General features: G+C 55.4%; 1 protein-coding gene across 1 annotated transcript; it reads left to right on the forward strand.

The window, feature by feature from the left end:
• Positions 1-1845: 1845 nt before the first annotated feature.
• On the forward strand, positions 1846-26977 carry SEZ6L (seizure related 6 homolog like; the record flags this gene model as incomplete). Its single annotated transcript, XM_079544044.1, has 17 exons — positions 1846-1915; positions 16996-17652; positions 17930-18063; positions 20000-20192; positions 20572-20757; positions 20978-21143; positions 21570-21736; positions 22256-22450; positions 22522-22660; positions 24355-24551; positions 24888-25082; positions 25166-25357; positions 25464-25658; positions 26055-26087; positions 26376-26490; positions 26659-26761; positions 26948-26977. 17 exons carry the CDS (start codon positions 1846-1848, stop codon positions 26975-26977), a joined length of 2967 nt encoding a protein of 988 aa, XP_079400170.1.

Here is a 26977-nt window from a genome sequence, read left to right on the forward strand (position 1 = left end):
CTGCTCTTGCTAAGTCACATCTGACTTAATTATGGTAATTAAGATTGACATGAAGACACGATTAAAATGTGAAATTTGAATTAGCTGTGAAACTTATCTGAATTTTTAGCGCGCTCATTGATTTTCTTCCCTATTAATCAAAGGTCCAAGGTAGCCACCGATGAACATGGGGTTAATTAAAGCGATGCCCACTAAAATGGCCTCAGGAGATGCTCCTCTTGATTTCCTTTCAAATTCCCTGAGCACTGCCCAGGGAGCAATATCCATTTCTCATTTCTCCTTTCCTTGCACAGAGTTCTGGGGCTGCTTCTCCTGCAGGGCAGCGCCCATCACCACGCACTGCCCACCCGAAACTGTGCACACAGGCTGAGATTCGGGCTCTGTTCCTCTCTCTCCCCCCCATCACCAACTTCTGCCACTTAGAGGGCATTTTTGCCTTACAAATTCCCCCTGTCTTCCTTTTATTATTTTTTTTTTTCTCCTCCCTGTTACCATGGCACTGATGTTATTATCTGGCTATCTTTGGAGTTTACTACAATGCAAATGAACACAATCAAAAGCACTCAAGGAAAACTGCTGAACAAGAGACAACTTTTATCTGTGATAAGTGCAGGTCGGGAGGGAGGGCGGGGATGGAGCAGGGGGAGCAGAGCACACATACTGCCACAGATAGCTTTGTTATCCCAAATGAAACCTCTGGGCAAGCAAATCCCACTTTGGATATGTAGCATTTGTAGTGATAGCAGGTTTGGGTTATTGTTGCTGAGGTAACCAAATAGATGTCTAAAAGGTAGTAGGGTCTGATCTGCACTATCAACAAAGGAGATATTATGGGGAAATGCTGGCCTTGGTCTTGTGATATTTGACTCTTGTGCCAGGCTTGGTGACAACACTCTGGCTATTGGATGTGACAGGCAGAGGGGACCAGGCGGCTCTCACCAGGAGCTGATTTACAGTAAACAACTCAGGGTCAGATTTGTGATTTTGAGAGCAAGAAGCCCCGGTTTCTGTTCTTATCCAAGTCAGTGTAACAGCACTGGTAGCTCTGGCAGCTCAGCCACAGCCCGCTACAAGGACCCATCTCACTGTATTGGTGGTGATTCAGGGGGACCAGAGTGGGCTGGGACCCTAGGAGCTGTCTGTCCCTGGTCACCATGAGCAGGGAGATCACAGAGATCTGTAGCTTTCTGAGGGTTGTCCATGGGGATGCCAGTGTCCTCACCCACAGCCAGAATACCAGCCTTGGCTTCCCTGGTTCCAGCAGCAGGACCAGTCCCTGGAGTTCCTGTGATCCCAAGGGGGGCACTGGGCCTGTATCAGCCCCTCCCAGAGCACCACTGCCCTCTCCACGGCCGGCATTTGAGCAGCCCGAGGGAGGAAAGGGGGCAAGACAGGGATGGAACGGGGAGCAGAGAGGGACCTGGGGAGCCGGTGGGGGCCTGGGGACGAGGAGCAGCGAAGCCGGGCTGCAGCCTACGGGTTGAAGGAGGGGGGAGATTCCTGGGGAAGAGGGAGTCACAGAGGGCTGCGGGGAGCCGGGTAGAACCGGGGAGAGCCGGGCAGAGCTGGAGGGAGGCCGGGGGGGGCCGGGGAGCTGCGGGCGGGGCCGCAGCGCACGGCGCAGCGCGGGGGCCGGGGCGGCCGCCGTTGCCCTCCCCCGCCGCTCGGCTCCGCTCGGCTCCGCTCCCCTCCTCTCCTCCCTCCGCCGCGCCGCTCCCCCGCGCCGGCTCCGGCTCCGGCGGCAGCCCCAACCCCAGCCCCCGCCCCCGGCCCGGCCCCGCTCGCTTCGCCTCCGCTCGCTTCGTAGCATCTCGGAGGCTCCGCCGCGCCCGCCGCCGCCGCACGATGCCGGGGCCCCGCGGGTTCTGCCTGCTCGCCCTTCTGCTGCTGGGCAGCCCCGCCGCCCCGCGCCCAGGTAAGCGGGGCGGAGCGGGGCGGAGCGGGGCCGCGGCCCCGGGGCCCTGCGCATCCCGGGGGTCGGGTGGGCAGGATGGGGTTTGGAGGATAGGGGGAGGGGGAGGAGGAAACAGCCGGCCCGGGAGGGGCTGATGGAACCGGACGGGCACCCCCCCACCCTCCGTGCACGGGGTCTCCGGGTCGGGCTGAAACTTCGGGCATTGCGGGCAGAGAACGGCCCGGCGGGACGGCGGAGGTTCAGCACCGCGGGGCGGGCAGCTCCCGGCCGGGCGGCGGGGCGGCGGGGCGGCGGGGCGGCGGGGCGGCGGGGCGGCGGGCTGTGTGCGATCCGGCCGTGATAACGGCAGCGCTGTCCTGTCGGGATGTGTGGCATCGGAACCGTGTCCGACCGGAGCTGTGACAATGGCAGCACTGTCATAGCGGTGCTGCGTCCGCTCGGGGAGCGGGGAGTTACCGGCAGCTGTGTGCTAACGGGGGCCGTGTCCTTTTGGGGAGTCAAACCGTGCCTTGTTGGAGTCTGTGTGCTACCGAGGCCGTGTGCTAATTGAAGGCGGTTTCCTCTGGAAAGCTTTGTCCGAGTGCTACCGGGCTGTATCCCACAAGGGAATCGTGTGCGGATGCTGTGCTTGGGCAGGGATATGTGTGCTGCTGGGATGCTGTACCTGGGAGCAGTGCCCCTCCAGGGAGCCGTGCCCCAGCTGGGGGGGCTGCATGTTCATTCCACGTGTTTCACATTTCCGCACAAACCTGCTCCCTTCTTCCTTTTCCTATCGCTGTGATGACAGACCTAAGAATAGGCTTCGGGACCCATTTGCAGGTGACTTGACAAAGTCACTGCAAACTCGCGTGGTGCTTAGAGATTGCTAAACCGGTGGCTGCTCCTGATCTCTGGTCGCTGGATTGGGCAGTCGGCTCTGTGCAGTGCTAGCTCCATCACTGATGCGCATTGGGCAGAGAGAGGACTGGAGAGGCCAGTGCCTGCCTGTGCTGCAGCGTTTGTGCAGGGCCTGGGAGACTGACCCCTAGGGCTGGCAGTTGGTTTTAGCAGAGATTAACAGCTCCTGGTGTCAGGAGTGCTGTGCAATGTTTCCTGCCTTGCTTTCGCTTCTGTTCTTGTGTCCAGATCGCATTAAAAGAGTTTGACTTTGTACACAATCTACCCTTATTTCTGAGTAACAAAATAGATTGTGCTGTTTACTCTCTCACCTGTGTGTGTGTTCTGCACGTGACCGTAACAGTGTACATAACAAGGAGTCAGATCTGAAGTCTATTTGCAGTTGATGGCCTCCTGTTTCAGAACTGAAACAAACAGACTGTTCCTCTGTTGTGCTGCAGACGCTGCCATACAGGCAGTGCTGAGCTGCACTGGGAGATGTGCCTGGGGGGGTCTGGGGGCAGAGCACCCACTGCGAGCAGCAGCCCAGCTTCTCCCAATAGGATTTGGCCCTGATGGCAAGCACGATCCGTCATTAATCTCAGGGCGGGAGAACACATTGTACCGAACTCCTCTCATGTTGGCTGAGTGGAAGCTGATAAATAGTTGACCCTTTGCGAGGTTTGGCGAATTAGTGCTGCAAAATCCCCGACTGCTGGCAGCAATGCTGGGGAAAAGGGCTGCGTGGCGGCTCTGCCCATGCCAAAGGGACCTTTGTCCTTCGTGTGCAGGAGGTGACAGCCAGAGCTCAGATCCGCAGTCCCTTCTGCTCTCAGCCTGGGAGGGGAGCGGGCTCAGACCCTGCAGGAAGATGGCTTGTTGTGCTCCATCTGCCTGATCTTCCAGCTCATTCCTTCAAGGAACAATCCGTGCTGCGTGACGCGCACCAATCACTTGCTCTGCCGGTGGCTTTTTGGCGCTTTGCACTTGTGGAGTCATTTAGATCAACAGAGAGGAGGTGTGAAAGCCTCTCCGCAGGCACTGCTCTGCTCCCACCCACCAGCACGGGGAGCAGCAGCAGTGCAGGCAGCGAGGCACGGCCCTGCGGGGTGTGAGGGCAGCGAGCAGCGTGCTGGGGACATCGCAGGCTGTGTGCTGCTGCTGTGCTGGGAACATCGCGGGCTGTGTTCCACAGTCACGCTGGGGACATCGCCAGTTATGTTCCAGCGCCGTGCTGGGCACACTGCGGGCTTGCACGTCAGTGCCCCGTCGGGAACCTCGCCTGCCGTCATTCGGATCGGGCTCCGCGTTCTGGGCTCGGAGCTCTGTGCCCGGTCCTCGTTCCGGCTACCGGCCGCTAGGGGTGGTGCCGAGACCGGCAAATCCTCCGCAGGCACCGAACTGGCCGAGCCCCGGGCATGGCCGACAGCAGCACCCTCGCTTGCGCTCTGCCTTGTTTTCTCCTGCTGGCTTCTATTGGCTCGTTGTGACTCACCTGGCCACGCGAAGAGCGCAGCGTCAGAATCCTTCCAGAAAATCAAGTTTGTCCTGCAGGAAGAGAGACCGAGCAGAGCCAGAGAGAGGTCTGCAACAAATGGACAGCATGCATGCTGCCTTCAGCATCACCCCGAGTGGTGCCATCCCAAGGAATGAGATAACGGCGCCCATTTGGTGCTGGAGATAACAGGAATGGAGTTTGTCTGAACAGGAGCTATCAGCGGCCGTAAGACAGAACTCTGTTCTCCTCCCTGCTCCTTCAATGAAAGAACAAGTCCAGTCGGGATCAGTAGCAATAAAATCAAATTGACGTCTGAGCCCCCTGCTTCTCCTGTATTTTTGCCAGCTTGCCTATATAGAGATGCTGTGTCAAATGTGCATTCTGTGGATTTTACAGTATCACCCATGGTCATATACCTACACACTGTTTAGGGCCATGAGGAGCTGGCGCTGCTTCTCAGAAAGGCTATGGATGCCCCATCCCTGGAGGTACCAAAGCCAGGCTGGTTGGGATCCCAAGCTGAGCTCTGTGTCACTTCTTCATCCCACAAAAAGATTTTCTTTCTTTCTTTTTTAAATTGAAATGTTCTCTGTATGCTCAGACACCACACGGCTTTTGGTCTACAAGCAGCCTTACAGATCAGCGCGTTTTACACCCTCTGTCACAGAGACGAGTACTGCCAGTTCCAGTGGGGCTCTGAAAAATAAGAATAACCTTCCAGGAACCATCCAGAAGTTATTTGCTTGATGGGATTTTATTTTTCCGATGTTTGAAAGCGATTACCGAACAGTAAAACACGCTCCAAGGAAACCCTGTTACAAAACACAGGCTATATTTTAATTAGCATGGCTACAACCGGAGCCTGCCAATAAACGCATCTTGCTGGAGTTCAGATAGATGCCTACTGAAAATATAACATGAGCAGCGCCTTCCCAATTTTCCAGTCCATCAGGATGCATTTACACTCTTGTCGAGAGCATGAAATCGCTGAACGCGGTGCCGAGCAGCTCTGTGGCTGCAAGCACTGGAAGCAGCAGGGCAGGGCTTTGGGGACACGGGGGGCACATCCCTGCTGCCACCCCAGGGCTGCAGAGGAGCCAGCAGCCGGGCGCTGCCGCAGGTCCTTCCCCTGGTGTGATGCTCAGGGCAAAATCCAACGGCAGCGGCGCTGGGCTGCTCGGGAACAGGAACCCCAGCGAGCAGCAGTGCCACCTGCGGGGATGTGGCAATGGAAAGCAATGCACAGCCCAGCCTATGCACAGAGAACTGCTGGCTGCGTGTCCCAGAGCTCGACACGAGTGGAGCTGGGCACTGAGGGGTCCTTGCAGAGCGTTCTGCTGGTGGCACTGGGAGTTTGGGTTGTTTGCTGCACCCAAAGGGCAGAGGTGATGAAAAGGAAGGAGCTGAGGGATGGGCAGCCCTAAAAAGGCTGCACCGGGGCAAGGAGGGATTTTTTGTTCTCCTGACCCGGGTTCCTGCAGCTCAGCTGCTGCCATAGCCATCTCACATGGCTTTTCACAGCCCTTCCCAAAAGGGCCTCCTCTCCAGGCTGACCATGAGCACATGGTGACGAGCAGATTGGGTGAACTGAGGGGACACGTGTGATGCAGGTCTTCCACCACGCGTCTGCATCGGCCAGGATGAGAGGAGGAAGAAATGCTTCCCAGCAAGCACTGCTGGGGGGGCAAAGAAGAGAAATAAATCAACTCCTTACTCACTGCAAAGTGACCCCTTTGCAAGCCAGCTCTGCTTCCACACTGCCTTCATCCATCAGGATTCCAGAAATGGGAGGAGTTCTGGGAGCTGGGACCTGCTGTGGAACCGTCAGGTGCAGGAAGGGGGGGCTCCTGCTCCTCCCAGACAGTGCTATTTCTGCCCAGCATCTCTCTTAGCTGACACGGACATGGAATAGCAACTCCTTTGATGCACGTTGCTGTGAATTAGCATCACGCCGTTGAAGCCAGCGGAGTTGCACTGATTCGTAAAAGCAAGGAGCTCACCGTGTGGCCCAGATCTGCTCTGCAGCAGGGAAAGGGGAGGGGGAGGAAGCCATCAAGGAGCAGGGACTTGGCCTCATAGTCACTGCTTCGACAGCCCGGTGACATAGGGGTGTCCAGATCCCAACACACCACGAATGAGGTCAGTCTGCTCCCCTTCAGAGATAGGTTTTCCCCTCTGTTCCTACTTTGCCATGCTGAAATCCTTTCTGCCATGCCTCTGATGCCGTGACTCGGTGTGCATGGGACAGAGCAGAGCACAGATGTAGCAAATGGCTTTTTCTATTCTTTTTTTCCTCGTTCTTTCACTGGAGATGGGCCATAGGAGCAGCTGAGGCAGAGGACCCGAGTGCTGCCTGAGCCTGGAGCAGTTGTGATTCAAAGCAAGGACACGCTGCCCAGAGCCAGGGACAAGCACAGGTTTGCACAGATGCTTCTCCAATTCCTTGACCTCAGGCTCCCATCACTGCAGTAGGATGGGTCTGACTGAAAGGCACCCAGCCGAAAAGCAAGAGGAAGGGATCTCAGCAAGCAGAGGGTTGGGGGCTCAGCTGTGGGTCCTGTCTGACAGAGCAAGGAGAGCAGGAAGGAAAAGGGCAGGATGGAGCTGGGACAGATGGCTGCAGCAGGCAGCTTCCACTGAGCCCATGCTGGCAGCGGGAGGCAGCACACAGCCTGGCCAGGACAGCCGGCACCGGAGGTGTGATTCCAAATGCAAAGCTTTCGTCTAGAAAGAAAATTCGGTGCCAAATGCAGAAGCATCTCCCTCCCCTCCCCCCCCCCCCCCCCCCCCAAAAAAAAAATCAAACTGTGACAGAAGTAAAAAAATATATATTTTTTATATATATATACATATATAAATGGCAGGGCTGATCCTGCAGCAGTGCAATCCACTCTGGGCAGGAAGGATGGAGGTGGTGGGACTCATTGCACACACTGTCAGGGTCATCCTCCAAACAGTGCGATAGCTGTTGAAGACATGAAATTAGCTGTAGCATCCAGGCACCAGCAAGCAGCAATAACGTGGAGGGAGTGAAGGAATGTTCAGGAAATTGGGCAATTCAGGGTGATTTTGGAGCCAGGCAGAATGACTGAAAATACTTAAAATTCAAGGGAGAATCTCCATCTGACTTTTTAGGGTGGATTAATGGAGCGTGTCAGCATTTGGTGGATGAGATCCTTCATCTCCAGTAGATTGGTGGCTGGAGGACAATACAGGAGAAAAATCACTCCTGATGTCCCTTCCTCCGTGTTCCTGAAGCCCTACAGCCCCATCCCACCGATGGGACTCCACGCAGGGACTCAGTTTTCATTTTCTGATGACGATTTAAAGGCAATCTCAGTAAAAATCAGGCCATTCCTGACAGCTATAAGCTTCTATCTGCCAAGTTGTCCAGTTCCTAAATGAGAAGGCTGCCCTCATGTGATCCCCAAAGGAGAAGCAAGGTCTGCATTGCTACTGGGACCAGGCACAGTCCCATATCCCAACCCATCCCAGGATTTGTTCCCTTTGCCCCTCATCACCCACCCACATTATTCACACAGCGCTCCTAAAATTGCTGTCGGATGCTATTTACATAACCACGAGAGCCAGCAAGGTCCAAAACCCCGACGTGGCTCTAAATTGGTGCATTAAGTTGTGGAAAGAGGATTTGATCAATTTACCGAGCGCACAAATCAACAGAGCAGAACTTACAAACCCATCAAAAAAGCGAGGTGACAGTTCAGAATTAATCCTCTGCCCGAGGCACACGATGTACCTCCGCAAACATCTCACGGCATAAATATAGTTGAGAAATAGTGGAGGAAAATGTAACTCCTGATGCCTTTGTACACCGCTGGCTGAATGGCTGAGGCGTCATTGGGAGATGAATGGGGCTAATGCTGCTGGAAAGGTGCTGTCGCATCCCACTTCATTTTTATCCAGGCCTCAGCCCAAGTTGTTACGGGGAAATATTGCATTTTCACTTTGTGCTTGAATTCAGAGCTGTCCCCAAATAATATTTCCCTGGTCATTTTTCATCTTCATTCCTTCTTTCAAAAAGGAAGGGAACTCTGTTTACTCACGCCTGCCTGGTGTAGGCAGATGGGATGCAAAGAGCACTGGAGCCAGTGCCTCAGGGGCATGAGCTGCCACGGGGTCAGATGGGGCCAGTGGTATGCTGCATAGGTGGCTGCAGTCTGGGACCAGGGCTGGCACAGCTGTGCAGTGATAAATGTGAGGCACAGGACTCCATTGGATGCTGCAGCATCCCCTGCCCCAGTGCCCAGCCCTATGCAGCATGCTACAGAGCCATGCTTTGTTACAGACGCAGGGCTGATTGCTGACGTGTTCAATGGGCTCTTTGCTAGGACTTCCAGGGGAGCTCTGTGCCCATTGAAGCATCGCTCCACCGACGCAGCTGGAAGGTAGAGCCCTAGTTCTGGGTATCTGGGTATCCCCAGTGTTGGAAAAACTCAATAGTTTTCTCTCCCCATGCAATGAGCACAGCACCTTTCAGCTCCCAAAGCAAGCCCAGCACCTTAATGGCACAGGGACTGCTGCTTCTCCTGGGTGCTTTGAAGTGTTCCTCCTGTGAGATGCAGTGCAGGATACATACAGCCAACTCAATGAGAAGCAGCTCTCACTGGAGCCTTATGGTTGATGCTCAAATGAAACCGCTGAGGCAATTTCAATTAAAAGCAAATTTTTCAAGCTATCTAATCAAAAAAATATAAAAGGCTTCCTTTCAGCTTTTGTTTCCAGCACACAGAGGAGCCCGTGCCTGCAGCGGTGAAAAGGCTCTTTATTGTGTAGACGGCTGTGAAGGACAGAGTGCAGTGCTTCCCATTCAGGGATGTATTGAAGCTTTCTTGGAATCCATTAGAAAAGGTGGGGAGGGAAGAGCGCAAGAAACCCTCTCCAGCTGCAGCCTAGCGCTCTCCTGGCAGGGACACAAGAGAATTAGCCAGTTCCCTTGGAGGCACATCTTAGATTTTCCCAGTGCAAAATGTCTTCTACAACTCCCACCTTTAAAAGCATTCCCGTGCCTTTAGCTGATGCTTATTCAGTGCTTCTGCAGCCCCAATAATCCAGCAGCTCATAGAATGACTTGGGTTGAAAAGGACCTCAAAGATCAGCTAGTTTCAACCCCCCTCTGCCATGGGCAGGATTGCCAACCACCAGGCCAGGCTGCCCTGAGCTCGCTCTTCTGCACTGCTGACAGAAGCCCCCATATCTTGCAAGGACCTCTCTGGCATGGCTGGGTGGCTCTGGGGAACGTCACCACCTGCTAGCCCTGTTTAGGCTCTGGTCTACCCCAAGAAGCACTGGAGCAGAGGCTCTGGGCTCACTGTGCTGCTTCCTGCAACACGGACACATCCCCGCAGGCGCGGTGCAAGGCAGAGGGCTGCAGTTCATCACAGCACACCGGTGTGTTGTCACCCAGCCGCACAAATTGAATTGAGTCATGGCAAATAACATCTCCTCAAGTGACGCAAATTATCCGAGCATGGGCAAGGGCTGTATTTTTCCACGTTGCTGCACCGCATGCATCAAACCGGCCTCGCAAGAAAAGGCATTCTTAAGTTATACAGCATCGCCTCTTTGATCGAAACAAAGAGCCTGAAAGAACACAAAGGCAACAGCCTGCTTGAGTTCAGGATTACGAGCCCAGAGTTGGAGTCAACACTGAGAAAGGCATTCAGCTCTGAAAAATTCCCTCCTAAACCCCTCTGGCACCATTCCCAGCTACAGTCCAGAGTGTTTGGTGATGGAAAACAGGAGTTAAAAGTTGTTTTGAACCTGGTGCTGCTCCTACTGCTGCTCCATGAAATCAGCTGTTGGGTTTCACGTGCACCAAATGCATCAGCCCCACTGCACTGTTGGCTTTGCCCAGCTGCAGCTCATCCCCCATTGCTCCGGGCTACCTGTCCCTAATTGGTACAGGATGGGGCTGCCACTGGGGCATGGAGGTCCTGAGCAGAAGCAGCCATTGTGTTCGATGAGGCTGGGACCCAGGGAACACGTGGGGAGAGCCCAAACACATTTCAGCAGCTGCTGGCCATTCCTAGAGCATTTACAGTTGCGTGCCAAAGAAACTCATTTTGCAGATGTGTCCATTTTAATCACATCACACTGCTACCAGAAGTACACAAAATATGACTGTTACCCCATAGGAACATAAACAATAGCAGTAGGAGGAGGATAACTGACTTGGGTTGGACCACATGCTGCTTTTTAATAATTTGCTGGTTCTCTCCTTGCTGGGAAGAACAGAGTCGGGTACTTTCTCTTTGTGTTTCCCAATCATCAGGATGCATCAGAAATAACGATAGAGACAGAAAACCCGCACAGGCACCAGCAACATGACACACGTGTTGTACAAGAATATATGAGGAACATCTGACAAAGGCCCCTCTCTGCATGTTGACTCAGATATCAAAGCATTTGTGCACAGGCTCACTCAGTAATGTTCTTTCCCAGAGCAGTAAAGCAAATGCTGTGTCAGGTACCTGCCAGAGTCTCCTTTCAGTGGGAAAAGAAAAGCTGCAGGCCAGAAGGCTGCAATCCTGTAAAAGCACCCCCCCACCCCTCTTACACAGTCAGGATCTAGAGCAGAACTGAGCCTCCAGGCTGGAATATAAGGGCTTTCTCACTTAAATTGATCCAGCTGTGCTTAATGATCCATTCTGCCCACCTAGGCACCCACCTGGGGTGGGAATGCGTGGGCACCCAGCAAAGCAGAGCTGGCACATAGAGCAGAGCTCTGCCGTTTGCTTTTCCTGGTTGAGATGCTTCTAGCCCCCTGGATCTCCACCCGGAGGGAACATGGAGGTTTTCTGTGGGTTCACGTAGGCAGCAACACCGTGAGCAGAGGATCAGGTCCTGATGTGTGCATGGGACTGTCAAGCTTCAGGAGACTCATTAGCAGGGAGGAAGCTCATCACAGTGCCAGGGTAATGTCTGTCTGATGGGTCGTGTCACCAGGCTGGTGGAAAGCTCTCTGCCTGCTCACTGTCATATGGATAGGGGCGTGCATGGGTGCACGTGGATATGAGCTGCCATGCAGAAGACCCTGCTTCTTGGCTGGCACCACTTATGGAAACCACCGTGGAAATATGGTGCTTATGGAAATATCTTTGCTATCTGTATTAATTAAAACAAAGTGCAATGGCTCATCATTAGGCTCCATGGGAAAAACCACACATAGGTTATCATCATCCTGCAGGACATAGAGCAGAAATGGAATTCATTCTGTTTAAAACACAACTCACTGATGGCTGATATAGTGATGATTAATTATATACAATACAGTGCCATTGAAGTGAAGGGAGGTGCTAGAGCTGCCTGGCATGCGGGTTCAGAGTGCAGGGCAGGGCAAAGCTCCCTGGAGTGGCTGCAGTGCCTCCAGCAGGATGAATCCATTTTTATAGGTGGAAAATAGCCAGGTAGGAAGATAGAACCTTGTATTTCTCTGGCCAGATCTTTCCTAAAGACATTCTGGGAGATGGAGATCTGTTGGGGCAGCCTTTCCGAGAGGCTGCACGGATGCTGCAGGAGCTCTGGGCTCTTCCCTGCTTGCAGGCAGCCTCCGGAGCAGCGACTGTCCCGTAATCGATGCAGCCCAATAACTGCAATAACCACAGCCATCAGTAACCCGGCGCTCGCCCTGCCTTCCCGATTGCGAGCAGCGGGACTGTTTGCGAGCTGTCAGCAGTCATTAGGCGCTGGAGCGACATTGTTTCACAGGAGTATCACAGGGGTCTTTTCAAGGGCAGCGGCAGGCAGCAGGCGGGGAGAAAATGCAAAGGAAGGGATTTCTTGGGACGAGTTCCCCAGCAGAAGCGGGAGATCTCAGCTGACCCCACAGCTGTGCGCAGCTGGGCGATGGTGGGCACGTGGCAATCCCCAAAGGGTTAACAGCAGCACGTGCTTCCCGAGATCTGCTACAGTGCATCTTAATAGAGATGGAAGATTAATTATTTTAGTCCCAGATAGATGACTAGAATGGGCTTTTTGTGTCTAAATATACTCTCTCTTCAGGAACCCATTTAATTTTATACCCAGATATAGATGACTGAGCTGGATGATTAGTTGAGAAAGAAGCGCTTCTCTTCCCCCAGTCCAATTTGTAGCCTGAAATGCTAGAGTGCTCTCTGCGGGCTGGTGCTGGGGTGAAGCATGGCAGCATGGCATGGTGTGGGCAGCCCCGTGGGGCTGGGATCCTGTCCTGCTGGGGCTGGAGGGGAGGGAGGAGGTTCATCTGGTCAGGGTAACTCTATGGGGAGGTGTGGTGTACACCCCAAGTGTCAGTGCTGGCATTGCAGGGACGTGGGGGGCATGAACATGGAGCTGGCATGGCCAAAACTGATGCCTGCAAGTGAAGGGCGCGTCGATTCCAGCTCCATGGAGCAGCACTGGGGAGGAAAATCCATTTTCCTCATAGCTCGGAGAAGTGTATAATTTCCAGGCATCTGTCAGGCGGCTGCGGATCGTTAGAGCAGTTACGAGCTTCTCTGGAGCATGGCGAGGATGTTTGCAAGTGTAATTCCCATATTTGTGGCAGTGAAGCAAACCAGGCACGAGCAGCTTGGATCCTCTGTTAGGGTGGTTTTCGGAGGCCAAAATGCTCCCCCACCCTGGAGCAATCTCTACCTGAGTCCAGGGCCAGCCTTGAACTGAGCCAAGCGTATTTGGAAAGGGATTTCTTCCAGCCTGCAGGCACGGCAGGAGCCAGCACCTCGGCCAGCCCTGCTGTGCCTGTGTGCAGATGGTGACATGCGTCTGGGTTCCCTTTAGGACAACCAGGAGACCACCAGGGGACCCCATCCCTGGGATGCAGGGCAGTGCCCAGGCAGCATCCCACCAGGCTCAGGGCTGTGCTCCTCCCACGGTGCAGACGGACAGAGGGACAGCGTGGGTGAGGCAGTGCCATGTCCCAGTGCCCTCCTTGCCCACCGCGCTCCTCCATCGCCAGCATCCTCCGCCAGTAATGAGGCGTTTCCATGGCAACCTTATTTGAGCGTTGCCGGTGACACAGATGTAAATTTTAAAATCAAATATTCCGACCGCAGCCCTCGGAGCACAGAGCAGCCCTGGAGCACAAGCAACCCGGACCCATCCCAGAGCCATCCCCTCCCATTGCCCCACTGCAGGTGGGCTGCGATGCAGACCCCAGGGGCAGCTCCTCCTCCGGCCGCGCTTATCTGCGCACCCACGCGGGTGACTCACTGTGATTAGATGGCTCCTCTTTTATTTGCTTACGGGTCAGACTGTCAGGATGTGCTTAGGGAAACTTTTTCTTCTTTTTTATTTCCAATGGAAAAAGTTAATTTGCTAAAATAGTAACCGCGGGATGCATGTTTCCTGTTGGGAGGCACGTGGAGATCCAGGCAGCATTGCTCTGTTTTGACACTTTGGAAATGAAAGACTGTTTTGATTCAGGCTTTTTTTTTTTTTTTTTTTTTTTTTTTTTCCTTCCCTGCTCTTCAAGATTTAAGGCAAAAAATTGTTTTAAAATTTGAAACCAAACCAAACCATTTCCCAACCATCGCGCCAGTGTGTTTGGATGGACCCAACCTGCTTTTTACTCAGATCCCTGCTTCACACTCAAGCTGTCTTTTCCCCTCTCCAAGGCTGCGAAACCCTCCTGGTGCTGCATGGGATGTGTTCCTGCTCCTTCCCTTGCAGGCTGCAGGGCTGCCCAGCACAGGGAACCTGCAACAGCTTCAGCACCAATCAACCTGCCGGAGCCCAACACCAGAATGAGCAACACCGTTAATAGCATCCCTGTAAGCTCTTTAAGGCTCGGCTATAATCAGCTCACTAAAGCCTTTAGGACAGAGATATGAGCCCTAGCAATCAATCCACAGTACTCTGGTTCCTGGGCAGCGATAGCATCGTCTTAGCACTGGGAAGCCAGCAATGCAGCCACTCACAGCTCGGCTCATTCAGGAGCGCCGCAGCAAAATGAGTGCCTGATGATTATTTCAGCATCCTTTTATCAAGCGCTTGCAGCTCCCTAATTCTGCTAAGCCCCTCCAGCTGAGGTGCTGGCAGCAATCAGATCCCCTTGCTCCCCGCAGCAGCACATGGGCACGTGCCATCACTGTCCGAGTCACACAGACCCATCACTGTGGGGACTGCTGTGACCTTGGAGTGCTGAGAAACCCATTTCACTGTTATGGAGAACAGGAGCTGATAGTGAATGGAACTGTGATGAAGGGCAGAGCTTCAGCTTGCATTTAATTGGTTTGTTTTGTGTCGCATGGCCGTGCAGCCTCGTTCACTGCTTTGCTCGGTACGCAACATTTTGCACTGCTGGTGCAACTGGGTCATTGTAGCAAACCCCAAACCACAACAGGGAGACTGCACTGCACACATGCAGTTCATGGGCAGTGAGCAGATCTGTTTCTGAGCTGCAGGAAAACAGAAGCCTTCAAAACTGCAGTAAAACCCAACAGCCCCTAAATGGGTGGGTGGATTGTGTCCTACATGCACATGGGGTGGCTCTGCTACCCCAAAGCCCCACTCCCTCTGGAGCTGCCCTGCCACCTCCCCAGCCCCAGCCCTGCAGAGAGCGCTTCCTACTGCGGCTAATATGAAGCACGGGGGAGTGGAGGCATCCTCTGAGCCGAGCTCCTTCCTCTCTCACATAGCGGATCCCAGAATAGCCCGGGGAGGAGCTGCCGCTTTGCATCAGGTCCCTTTTGCTCCACACTTTCCTGGACATTTGGTGCAGCAGAGTCTCAGCACTCTGTAGTGCATCCCACTGGCACCCCAGCCCCAGCACTGCAAACACAGCCGCTGCCCCAGCAGATCTCTTGCAGCCTGCAGGCAGCCGCAACGCATTCAAGATAAAGCGACAGGATAAATCCCTTGTATGCTGCGATAGTGTTCCTTTCTCCAGAGCTGGTTTAGCAGATTAGATCAAGGTCAAACACGATCATGTCTCTCCCGGCAGCTCAGTATCTCCGGATCGATTGTGTGGAGCAGAAGGGATTTGCAGTCGGGCAGGGTCCTGCTGCTCCTCCCTCCCGCCTGGCAGGAGGCTCCTGCGGTATTTTCTTTCCCTCAAATATTTGCCTATATTCATCATCTGAAAGGCCATATGTAGTGCAGAGGTGAAACCACCACGAGGCCTTACAAGGGCAATCGGGATTTGCTGCCAAGCAGGCAGCCATCAGCCTATCCAGCCTGGGGCAGAGCTCATGGGGACACACAGGGCTGGTTTGGCCATGGCAGTCTGAGTTAACATCACTGGTCACTTCTTCTTGCAGCTCTCACCACCCTGCCCCAGCCCGGCCATCATTCGCTTCCTTGAAATATACATTTGCCCTTTACAAACTGAAGCATGTTAAGTACCTCATTACGGGGCCGTGCTACAGAGTGTTTTATTTCATGCTTTGTTAAGGATAGAACCATTTAAATGCTTCCTGGCAAAGGATCTAATAAGAAATTAGTCAACTTTCCGAAAGCATAAAATACGACTTAACAGCAACATCCATTATGAATATGAATTCACATGGCAAATAACCCAGGGCTGATTTTTGCTGTTTCTGTTAACGCTGTGACTTCAGGGGTGTGGGTCCCTGCAGGAGCCTCTGCTGTGTTACTGTGCCCCCCGCTTGGTGCAGGGAGCAGCAAGATGGGATGCTCAGGGACCGAGCCCAGTGCCACTGTATGTCCCTTTTCACAGGACCACAGAATGTTTAGGGTTGGAAAAGACCTCTAAGATAGCCAAGTCCAACTGCAACCCACCACCAGTATGTAAACATAACCACATCCCTCAGTGCCACATCCACACATTCCTTGAACACCACACGGGACGATGACCCCACCAACCCCCTGGGCAGCCTTTGTCAGTCCATCACCGCTCTCTGGGAGAAGAAATTGTTCCTAATACCCAACCTGAGCCTCCTCTGGTGCAACATGAGGCCATTTCTCCCTGGTGTGTGCGCTGGGGGAGGCTGCACCCAGCTGCGGTAGGACCACATGTAGGACCCTCCAGCAGGTCCTATAGGAGCCCAGCACACCCTGCATGTTGAGCTCCTTTCCTGGCGACTGCTGTTTCCATGGAAAACGTTGACTCTCTGCTTTGTGCAGCACTTCACAGAGCTGCGGTGCTGTTATTGTACACGGCGGGCTGCAGCCCAATCAGAGCCGGTGGTGGTGAATACATCTGTGCTTCTCACAATTACACTCGGTGGTAGCGGGGCTTTGGGGACTCTTTGTCTCCTGCAGGCTGCCCTGCTTGGAGCAGAAGGTCGGGGCTGCCTAGGGAGAGGCTTTTCAATCCTGAGTTGTGCGCTGATACCAGGCAGCGGGGCAGCTGCTCTCCATCAGGCAGCAGCGGGGAAGACAATGGGGGATGGCATGGCCTAATCAGGCTCTTTGAAATGACAGTATTTACTGATGACAATTGCACAAATAAAGGCTTTTCATAGAGGCCAAGCCAGAGAACAAACTCGGCACGAGCAAGCAGACCTTTCTGAGCAGCTGACCTCGAGATAAAGAGACCAAACAGCAGCTCTGAGGCTGCGCAATGATGTTCCAGCAGAAACCCAACTTTCAGGGAATCAGCGCAGGTTCATTATTGCTTCTCCACAATTAGCAGACAGCGGGTTCTCCACCAGCTGCAGCTCCCAGAGGGCTGATTCCATGCCACAGCACAGCCTGATCTCATGCCCAGCATCACTCAGTCCAGCTTTCCCTGTTCTTTTTGCAGATGGCCGCCCCAAGTCAACGCCTCTCCCCACCAGCCCTCGTCCACTGCCTGTGGATGAAGCAAGTATGGGGGGACCCAGACAGAGTGCAGCCTTCAACCTGCTGCCTGCTGCTGAGGACAGCCCCAAGCCGGCAGTGGAGGGACCATCACTGCATGCACAGAGCCATATCTTGCCAGCACCCACCACAGACCCCAGGGCTGACACCAAGCAGACTTTCCCTGCTAAGAAAAAGCCGCCTGCCCTAAAGCACAGTAACGCAGCGAGGAAGCAGCTGAAGGCCAAGCCCACGTTGCCAGGGCTCTCCAGGGCTGTGAGCACACGGAGCTCCGTGCTCTCCATGTCCTCCCAAGAGCTGCCCATGCCAACAGAGACAGCGGACGGGCAGAGGCAGAACCCCCCCGAGCTGCTCGGATGGGGTCCCACCAGCCACCCTGTGCTGCAGATCTCCCCTTCCACCCCACCGCCATCAACTGCTCGGCCCTTCCCTGATGGCCCTGGTGACATGGGCATGGGTCCCACGGCAGCTCCCAGTGGCACCATTAACCAGATGGACAGCGCTGAGAGCGAGATGAATGGCTCTGCCTCAGAGGAGAGCCAAGAAACCACCACCTCCACCATCATCACCACCACCGTCACCACCACGGAGCCCACCCCGGGTAAGGGAACACGGGGATGCGGTGCCACCAGGGAGTGGGATGTGGGGTGGGGATATGGCAGTGGTGAGATGCAGATCTGCCTTCTGGAGCTGCCAAAATCCTTAGCGATTGCAGCAAGGGGTGCTTTAGGAGGGTATCACCACCCCAGGGACCTCTGGAGAGGAGGGTCACTCCCTTAGCCACAGTTTTTCACCCAAACTGGAAGTGAAGCGGTACGTGCTTCTGGGGGGGGGGGGGTGAACTGTGCCCTGGGCAGCCACTGATGTGCATCCCCCAGTGCGCTGCAGTGTGAGCTTCTACGACCCCGAGGGCTACATCGACTCCACGGATTATCCCCCGCTGCCCCGGCACAGCTTCCTGGAGTGCACCTACAACGTCACTGTTTACACTGGCTATGGCGTGGAGCTGCAGGTGAGAAGTGTGTCGGGGAATCACCTCGGCTCTGCCCCTATGCTCATGCTGCAGTACCCCTCCCCACCTCCCCGGAGCTCTGGGTTTCATTTTGCTGCTGTTTATGAAATGAAATCACAGAAGCAATATCCTACCCTGCTTTTGCTGACTCTGGGCAGGGCCTGGGCCATCCCGTGTGCCAGGGCACATGCACGGGGAGAGTGGAAGCCCCCACATCTGCCTCATTTTCCCCCCTTGGGGTCTGAGGGAGTCTCTCAGTGCCACCTCCATCCCCTGCACTTTGGGAGTAATCGGCACAGGGAGGCAGCAGTGCTGGCTGTGCCTCTCTGGAGAGCTGTTTTGAGGCTGGGGGGAGTGGTGGGTGCTGCTGCTTGTCCCTGGCTGAGGGGCAGTGCCATCATGGGGAAGTGGCCCCATGCCCCTGAGCCCCCCCTTGCCTTGCCAGGTGCTGGCAGGTTTTCCTCCATCACTTTTTAATTATTTCACATGTACCAGCAGTGCGAACCAGTGGCACTGCAGCTAATTACATTGGGCAGGTGCTGAAGTAACACAGTGCAACTTCCTCAGCTCTCACACAGTGATGGGGATAATTGGATAATGTTTAAGTGATTTTGATTTAATTCCCAGCTCCTGTAATGGAGACAAGCGGGGACACCTTGCTGGGCAGGGAGAGGATAGGCAGCGAGCTCAGAGCTCCACTTTCCCCTGGGTTTGCTGCATGGGGAGGGCTGAGCAACTCCAAACACAGAGATCCTCTGCTTCCCAAAGGGCTGATCCTGATTCTTGTTGAGTCAGGTTCTTGCTTGGCTTGCTGCAGGATGTCTCACCAGGGTTGGGGGTCCCCAGGCCCCCCCAGCATCCCCGTTGTGCTCACAGCATCCTGTGGCAGCCCCAGCACACTCTGTCCCTTGTCCCTGTGCTTTTTTTTGCAGCAGTTTGAGAGCAGAGCAGCCAGCGCTGAGAACGTTTGACAGAATTGTCATTGTTTTTGAGAACTTGAATTTTCTTGGCAGGCAATAGAATTTCCCTAAAGAGATTTTGTAGTGGGTGAGCAAGCCTGGCAGCCTGAACCAAGGATCCCTCCTGCCTCCCCGGCAGGCTCTGCAGGAGCTGACATGGGTTCTGGCTCTGCTCACAGCAGAACCTATGATCTGCAGCCCCTGGCAGGGCACCATCAGCAGTGATTCTGCAAAATAAAGCATAAGCTTCTCCTGGGTACAAGTCCCCATGCTGCACCCCGGCTGGCTTTGACCTTTCTCGGCCCCTCCTGCAGCACCGAACGCAGCCAGGCTGTGGGATGAGGATGCAGCTGCTCCTGGTGCCATTTGCTGAGGGGCTGCTAGGGCAGAGGGGGATGCTATGTGACAGTCTGAGGGCCGTCCCATCCAGGAAGCCCCACTCCTTGCAGAGCACACCGGATGGCCCTGCAGCTCCCCAGCTCTGGGCTCCCATGGGCTCTGCACATCTGTGCTCCATGCAGCGGGGCGGGGAGATGGGCATGCTGTGACAACAGCAACAAACCCTCCCCGTCACAACACCGTCGAGAGGGTTTGCAATTACAGGCTGTGGCTGTGCTAAATATAGATCCCCAGTCCTCGTGCACTTAAGGAAACAAATGATCTGATGAGCATCTTTCTGCTGAAATATGAGCCCGTTTATTAAGCTAAATGGACACGAAATGCAAATGTGAGGTTACTTCACAGCTATTTCCAAATAATAATTAAAGCCTGTTGGGACTGCTCATTAGGAGCGTTTGCTGGGACTCCCCATCCGAGATGGGGATGGGGAGGGATGGTGGTGCACTGGGTGTGCAGTGAGCCATGAGCCCTACACGAGCGCTGTGATGGGTGGGTGCTCTGCACGCCTGGGGGTGGGGGTGACCCCCACATGGCCCTAGGATGCTGCCCTGCTGCCCCATGGCTCTCCTCCCACCCAGGTGAAGAACGTCAACCTGTCAGACGGGGAGGTGCTTTCCATCCGTGGCGTGGATGACAACACACTGGTGGTGCTGGCTAACCAGACGCTGCTGGTGGAGGGCCAGGTCATCCGCAGCCCCACCAACACCATCTCTGTCTACTTCCGCACCTTCCAGGACGAGGCAGTGGGGACCTTCCAGCTGCACTACCAGGGTGGGTGCCCCGGCCCCATGGGTGCCCCAAGTGCTGCGTGCAGGGTGGGAGCAAATGGGAGCACCTGTCCTGCTGGGGTGCTGGGTCTGATAGCCACACATCTGCTCCTCCCCCCATTCCTGTCCCCATTCTGCAGCTCTTCCTGCACAGGCTCTCGCTAAATTATCTATTTCTTTTTCCTTGAGAAGCTATAAAAAATGGATGAGTTCGAGGAAATTCTTTCTAAAATAGAAACTGGGTTTGGTCAAAAGCAGTGAGAGGTGGGAGGCAGCGCTGTGTGCATGCAGATTGCCCCACCGCAAGCTCTGAGTGTGGCGTGGGACATGTAGCATGGCTGGGAGCAGGCAGCCCTCAGCTCTGCACTCTGTGCTCGTTGCAGTGTTTATGCTGAGCTGCAGCTTCCCGCGAAGACCTGACTTCGGAGATGTCACCGTGATGGACCTGCACTCGGGCGGCATCGCTCACTTCCACTGCCATCTGGGCTACGAGCTGCAGGGCCCCCATATGCTCACCTGCATCAATGCATCCCGGCCCCACTGGAGCAGCCCCGAGCCCATCTGCTCAGGTGTGGGCACGCAAATGGCACAGGTGCAGGGGGAAACCCCAAAGCAAAAATGATGTGGGTGCTTTGTGCTGCTTGTCGAATGCAGTCCTGACAGCGATGCCAAGCTGTGCGACTCCAGGCGTTCTGTGGCAGCAGAATGTATCCCCCGCTGAGGCGGGTGAGGGGGGACGTGAGGGCTGTGCCCCTTGTTGCCCCTTACCTGCTTCGCTCTGCCCGGCAGCGCCCTGTGGAGGCACCGTGCACAATGCCACCATCGGCCGTGTCCTCTCGCCCAGCACCGCGGGCAACCAGTCAGGCAGCATGTACTGCGTGTGGGCCATCACAGCACCCCCGGGCCAGAAGCTGCACCTGCACTTCGAGAAGCTGCTGCTGGCCGAGAGGGACAGGTGAGGGATTGGTGGCACTTGGCTCTGGTTGGGATGGATGGGACCAAGAGGAAGAGAGGGCGCGGGACACCAGTTCCTAATGGGGTGTCCAAGAGCACAAAGGGATACCTCGTGCTGCACATCCAGGCTATCAGCATTCACATAAGCAAACACATCTCGTGTTTAGAAAGCATTGGAATTCAGCCCGGTAACAGGCAGCGTGCCAGGCTTACGGGCCGTAGTAAAATCAAAGTGTAAAAATCCAGCTTAATATATGGGTAAAAGAAACTGATCCGGTTGGTGAATTTTCATTGGCACCATCTCTTCCAATTGCTGGATTTTGGGAGCACACAGGGAAGGGCTGGGGCGCCTCACGCATCCCCGAGGCGCTGCATCCCTCCTCCCCGACTCCTCCCTCTGGGGGCCGACCCCCGGCTCCCTGCGCAGGATGGTGGTGTACAGCGGGGACAGCAACCGCTCGGCCGTGCTCTACGACTCGCTGCGTGCTGACAGCGTGCCCTTCGAGGGGGTGATCAGCGACGACTCCTCCATCCGCATCGACTTCCTCGCCGAGGAGCCAGCCGCCTCCACTGCCTTCAATATCCGCTTCGAAGGTGATGCTCTGCTGTGGGCTGGGGGGCTGCAGGAAGGGGGTCGGCCACAGCGCTCGTCATGCTGCTGTCCCCGTGGTGCTGCCAGCATGCATGGCGAGCTGAACCTCCCTATTGCTGCAGAAGCTTCAGGGTGTGCATTTCCCGAGCAAGAAAAAGGAAAAGAGCAGGCTTGATGACAGGTGGTAATCCCAGGAAAGATTGCTTGGTAAATACAGCAGTAACAACACAGAGAGTGCATTACTGATGCTGACACACAAAGGAAGAAGTGGGGTTTGGTTAAGCCTGCGTGGCTCAGGACAGATAAATGGTTGTTAATCCTAATTGCCTGTAATGAACACCGTTTGTGTGGTGGGGACTGGGCATGGCAGGGATGGAGGCACGGGCTCCTGGTGGGGTGGTGGCACAGCCCTGGGGCTCCTCCTGCAGAACTCGAATCTGGAGGCAGGTGGGGCATCGGGGATGGGGCCGTGCTGTTCCCCAGCCCCCATGTGCACACCGCTAATGGGGTTTTTCCTGCAGCCTTTGAGCGGGGCCACTGCTACGAGCCCTACATCCAGAATGGGAACTTTACCACCTCCGACCCCACCTACAACCTGGGCACCACCGTGGAGTTCACGTGTGACCCCGGGCATTCCTTGGAGCAGGGCCCTGCTGTCATCGAGTGTGTCAACATGCGGGACCCGTACTGGAACGACACGGAGCCGCTGTGCCGAGGTCAGTGCCAGCACCATGGGGCCTTGCCATGCTCTGGTACACGAGGGCTGAGCCCTGCCTCTCTGCTGCAGCCACGTGCGGGGGGGAGCTGACGGCCATGGCCGGGGTGATCCTGTCCCCTAACTGGCCAGAGCCCTATACGGAGGGAGAGGATTGTATCTGGAGAGTCCACGTGGGTGAGGAGAAGCGGCTGTTTCTGGACATCCAACTGTGAGTTGCTCTCGGACATCTGCACATATCACGCCCCTGGCCCTGCTCAGCCCAGTTCCCTGCAGCATTCCCCTCTCAGGAACCAGCTCTGTGTCTGTTGTGCCCCTTCTGCCCTTCTCTCATCCCCTGCAATGTGCTCAGTACCCATTGCATTGCAGCATCCACTGCATTACAACATTCATCACTTTGCAGCATTCGTTGCATTGCAGCACTTGCATTACAGCATCCATCACTTTGCAGCACCCATCACATTACAGCACTCATTGCATTGCAGCATCCTTTCCCTTACAGCACCCATCGCATTGCAGCACCCACTCCTCACTGCATCTGGGGGTAACTCAAAGGGGAATAGGTTTTATCTCCAGGCAGGGAGCCTTGGGCATGGTAATGCTTCTTATGCAAAGGGAATCTCCTCAGTGCTATTTTGGGTTTTCAAGAGGAGGGCATGTCTCAAGTAGGGGCTTAGAGTCAAAAAGGCTTTAAAGCCTTCTGTAAAAATCACAAGTCAGAGCTCCCCGTGAGGCTCTGCTGGATTTGTGGGCGCTCAGGCTGAGCAGGACTGGAGACCAGGCGATTTGAAGTCATCAGACATAAATGTCACCGAGAAAATCATGTTTGACAGAAAGCAGAGATTTACTACAAATGTCAGCCTGCCATGGGGATTAACTGGGCGCCTTCCAAGAACATTCTTAATAAAATGTTTGGGGATCGGCTCAGGCATCTCCAAACAAGGCTGAGTCAGATGGGTGGATGTGTGGGGTGGGGGTCCCATGTGCCTGAGCACACCCCCGGCCCAGGATGCTGAGCAGCATAGTGGGATTGATCCTGCCCAGCACAGGGCTGGGTGTTCTGGCTCAAATGGGCACAGAACAGCACTGGGCTCAGCCCCAGGGCTTTACAAGGACATTTGCTTGGGCTGTTGCATGGGACATTGCACAGGCCACTGCACTGGACATTGCGTGGGCCGTTGCATGGATTTTGCATTGGACATTGCACAGGACATTGCGTGGGACTTTGCATGGGATGTTACATGGGACATGGCATCAGATGTTGCATGGGACTCCGCATGGGATATCCAGAGCCCAGGAGCGGAGGGTTGCTGCCGCCTCAGACCTGGTGCAGACTCCTCCTTCGGGCTCCTCTCCATCCGCGGGGCAGCACTGCTCTCTGCTGGCGGCGGGGACGCGGGGCGGGCGGCTGCCAAAGCGAATCGGTTCTGGCATCGGGAAGAGCTTTGCTGGGTTTGACGCTGCTGCCCAGAACTGCAGCGCTGCGGCCACCGCGGGTGTCACCGCTTGTCTCTTGGGGCCGGTGTCACTCCCCGCGGGGATGTCGGCTGAAATCTGTAAGCTGTGTTCTGCGGGTGTCCTTGGGAGTCCTATGCAGCTCCAAACCTATGGGGGGCCTGGGGTAGCAGGGGAAAGCCTCGGCTCCTTCTCATTGTCTGCAGCAGGGAGAGTGGTCTGGGGCTGATGATGGGGCTGCAGATGGTGATGGAGCCAGGGCTGGAGGAGCAGCACTGCTGCTCTGTTCAGAACAGGCATCCCCACAGAACTTCCCAAGTCACTGGGGACAGGACAAGCACACAGACAGGATGCATGCAGTGTCAGGCAGAAGGTCACCTCACTGCCCCTTCACTCCACACCCAGCATCCTGATGGTTCCTTGCTAGGCTGACCGAGCTCTTTTTTCCAGCCTGAACCTCACCAACAGTGACATCCTCACCATTTACGATGGGGACGAGCTCTCTGCCCGCATCCTGGGGCAGTACATCGGCAGCAGCGGCCCCCAGAAGCTCTACTCCTCCAGTCCTGACCTCACCATCCGGTTCCACTCAGACCCTGCTGGGCTCATCTTTGGGAAGGGCCAAGGATTCATCATGAACTACATAGGTAGGGAGAGAGTGGGGTGCTGGGCTCATCCCCAGCCCTGACTGCACAGGGAGACAACAAGCAGCTGGAGCAGGGTCTGCAGGGAACAGTTTTGCAATTGGGGATGATTGCTGGGCCACAGCTCCTCTCCAGCCCCAGCAAACTCCCTGCAAAGCCCACAGCCTGCTGCAGGGCTCTGGCTTGGTTACTTCTGGGGTGACTTCCAAAGGGGCCTCGTTATCCCTGATGCCATCTGCAGACCAGCAGGGCTGCTCACAGAGCCGTGGTGCTCAGGGTGGGATGCACACCCCGCAAGGAGCCTCGTGCACGGGGTGACAGTCAGCACTTGTCCCACAGAGGTGTCTCGCAACGACTCCTGCTCCGACCTCCCCGAGATCCAGAACGGCTGGAAGACCACATCCCACACCGAGCTGGTGAGAGGGGCCAAGATCACCTACCAGTGTGACCCAGGTTATGACATCGTGGGGAGTGACACGCTCACCTGCCAGTGGGACCTGAGCTGGAGCAGCGACCCTCCTTTCTGTGAAAAGAGTGAGTGCCCCAGTGCCCCACTCTGCCCTGAGCAATGTGCTTCGTGTCCCCAGGACCCACCCCACATCCCCTCTTCTCCCCAGTTATGTACTGCACAGACCCAGGAGAGGTGGAGCACTCGACTCGCCTCATCTCTGACCCCGTGCTGCTGGTGGGCACCACCATCCAGTACACCTGCAACCCTGGCTTCGTGCTGGAGGGCAGCTCACTGCTGACCTGCTACAGCCGCGAGACCGGGACGCCCATCTGGACCTCACGGCTCCCACACTGCGTCTGTGAGTGCTGCAGCCCTCCCCTACAGCTCAATGACAGCTCAGGAGCTGAACTTCCAGCCTCCTTCCCTTCAGCTCTTGTCTCACCCTGCAATGTGCTCCTTTCCAGCGGAGGAGTCTCTGGCCTGTGACAATCCAGGGCTGCCAGAAAATGGCTACCAAATCCTCTACAAACGCCTCTACCTGCCTGGCGAGTCTCTGACCTTCATGTGCTATGAGGGCTTTGAGCTCATGGGGGAGGTGACCATCAAGTGCATACTGGGACAGCCATCGCACTGGAGTGGGCCACTGCCCATCTGCAAAGGTAATGCATAGCAGGGTAGGCAGCACCCATTGGGATGGAGAACACTCGTTTGGATGGGCAGCATCCATTGGGATGGGCAGCACCTACTGGGGTGGGGAGCATTCATTGGGATGGGCAGCATCCACCACCTCTGGCTGGTGCCACCACTCCAGGCACAGACATCCTACACATTTTCTTGCCCAGTCTGCTCAGCCTCTGTGTGAGCACTTAAAAAGAACAAATGATCATTAAGTGCTGAAAGTGTGCAGCACATTTTGTGACCAAATGGGATATGGAAAGCCTAGCACAGATTCCTATGGTAGCCTCAGTATGGCTATGTGAATCCCCGTGCATGCGAAGCTGTAGCACCCAGTGCACACCCAGCCACCTCCCAGTAACTCTCCATTTCTCTTCCAGTCAATCAGGACAGCTTTGAACACGCTCTGGAAGGTGAGTGACACATTTGCTGGATCAGCCCCTTGCACAACTCCCTGGGGCCAAGCCCCACCTCACCACCACCCCTGCACTCTAGCCCAGCACCCCCAGGTGCTCCCCAGCCCAAAGCCCACAGCACTGCAGAGACACTGGGACTGAGGCAGGTGCAGGCTGCAGGAGCCAATAGAACCAGCCCACTGCCCCCAGTACCCCCCGTCCCATGTGAGGGACTGGAGGAGCGGAGGCAGAGGGGCAGCAGGATGTGCTGAGAAAAAGCCAGCGTAAGAGGTCATGTCCTTTTAGTAGCAGAAGCTGCTGCAGAGACATCGTTGGAGGGGGGAAATATGGCCTTGGCCATCTTCATCCCGGTGCTGATCATCTCCTTGCTGCTGGGAGGAGCCTACATCTACATCACCAGGTAGGTGGGGTGGCAGAGTTCCAGGGAGCATCACCACGTCCTGCTGGGCTCCAAAGCCCGGCACAGGGCACCCCCTGCTGCCCCCAGCCCCAGGCTGACGGGAGGCACACGGAGGGTCTCGCATTGCTGCAGGGCTGTGCATCTGAGTGACTCTTGCCTTGTCCCCAGGTGCCGGTACTACTCCAGCCTCCGCCTGCCCCTCATGTACTCCCACCCCTACAGCCAGATCACGGTAGAAACGGAGTTTGACAACCCGATTTATGAGACAGGGGTGAGTGCTGCTGTGCCTTCCCTCCCCAGGTGGCCCCCCACCAGTAGAATCATAGAACCATAGAATATCCCAAGTTGGAAGGGATCCATAAGGGTCAGCTAGTCCAACTCCTGCCTCCACAGATGCAATGGGGTGATCATCCCAAATCACAGCTGCTGCCCTAAAATGGCTTTTCCTTCTTTCCAGGAAACAAGAGAATACGAAGTTTCGATATAA

The sequence above is a fragment of the Tetrao urogallus genome, assembly GCF_951394365.1.
Source record: "Tetrao urogallus genome assembly, chromosome: 17".
In the NCBI taxonomy this organism is placed as follows: Eukaryota; Metazoa; Chordata; class Aves; order Galliformes; family Phasianidae; genus Tetrao; species Tetrao urogallus.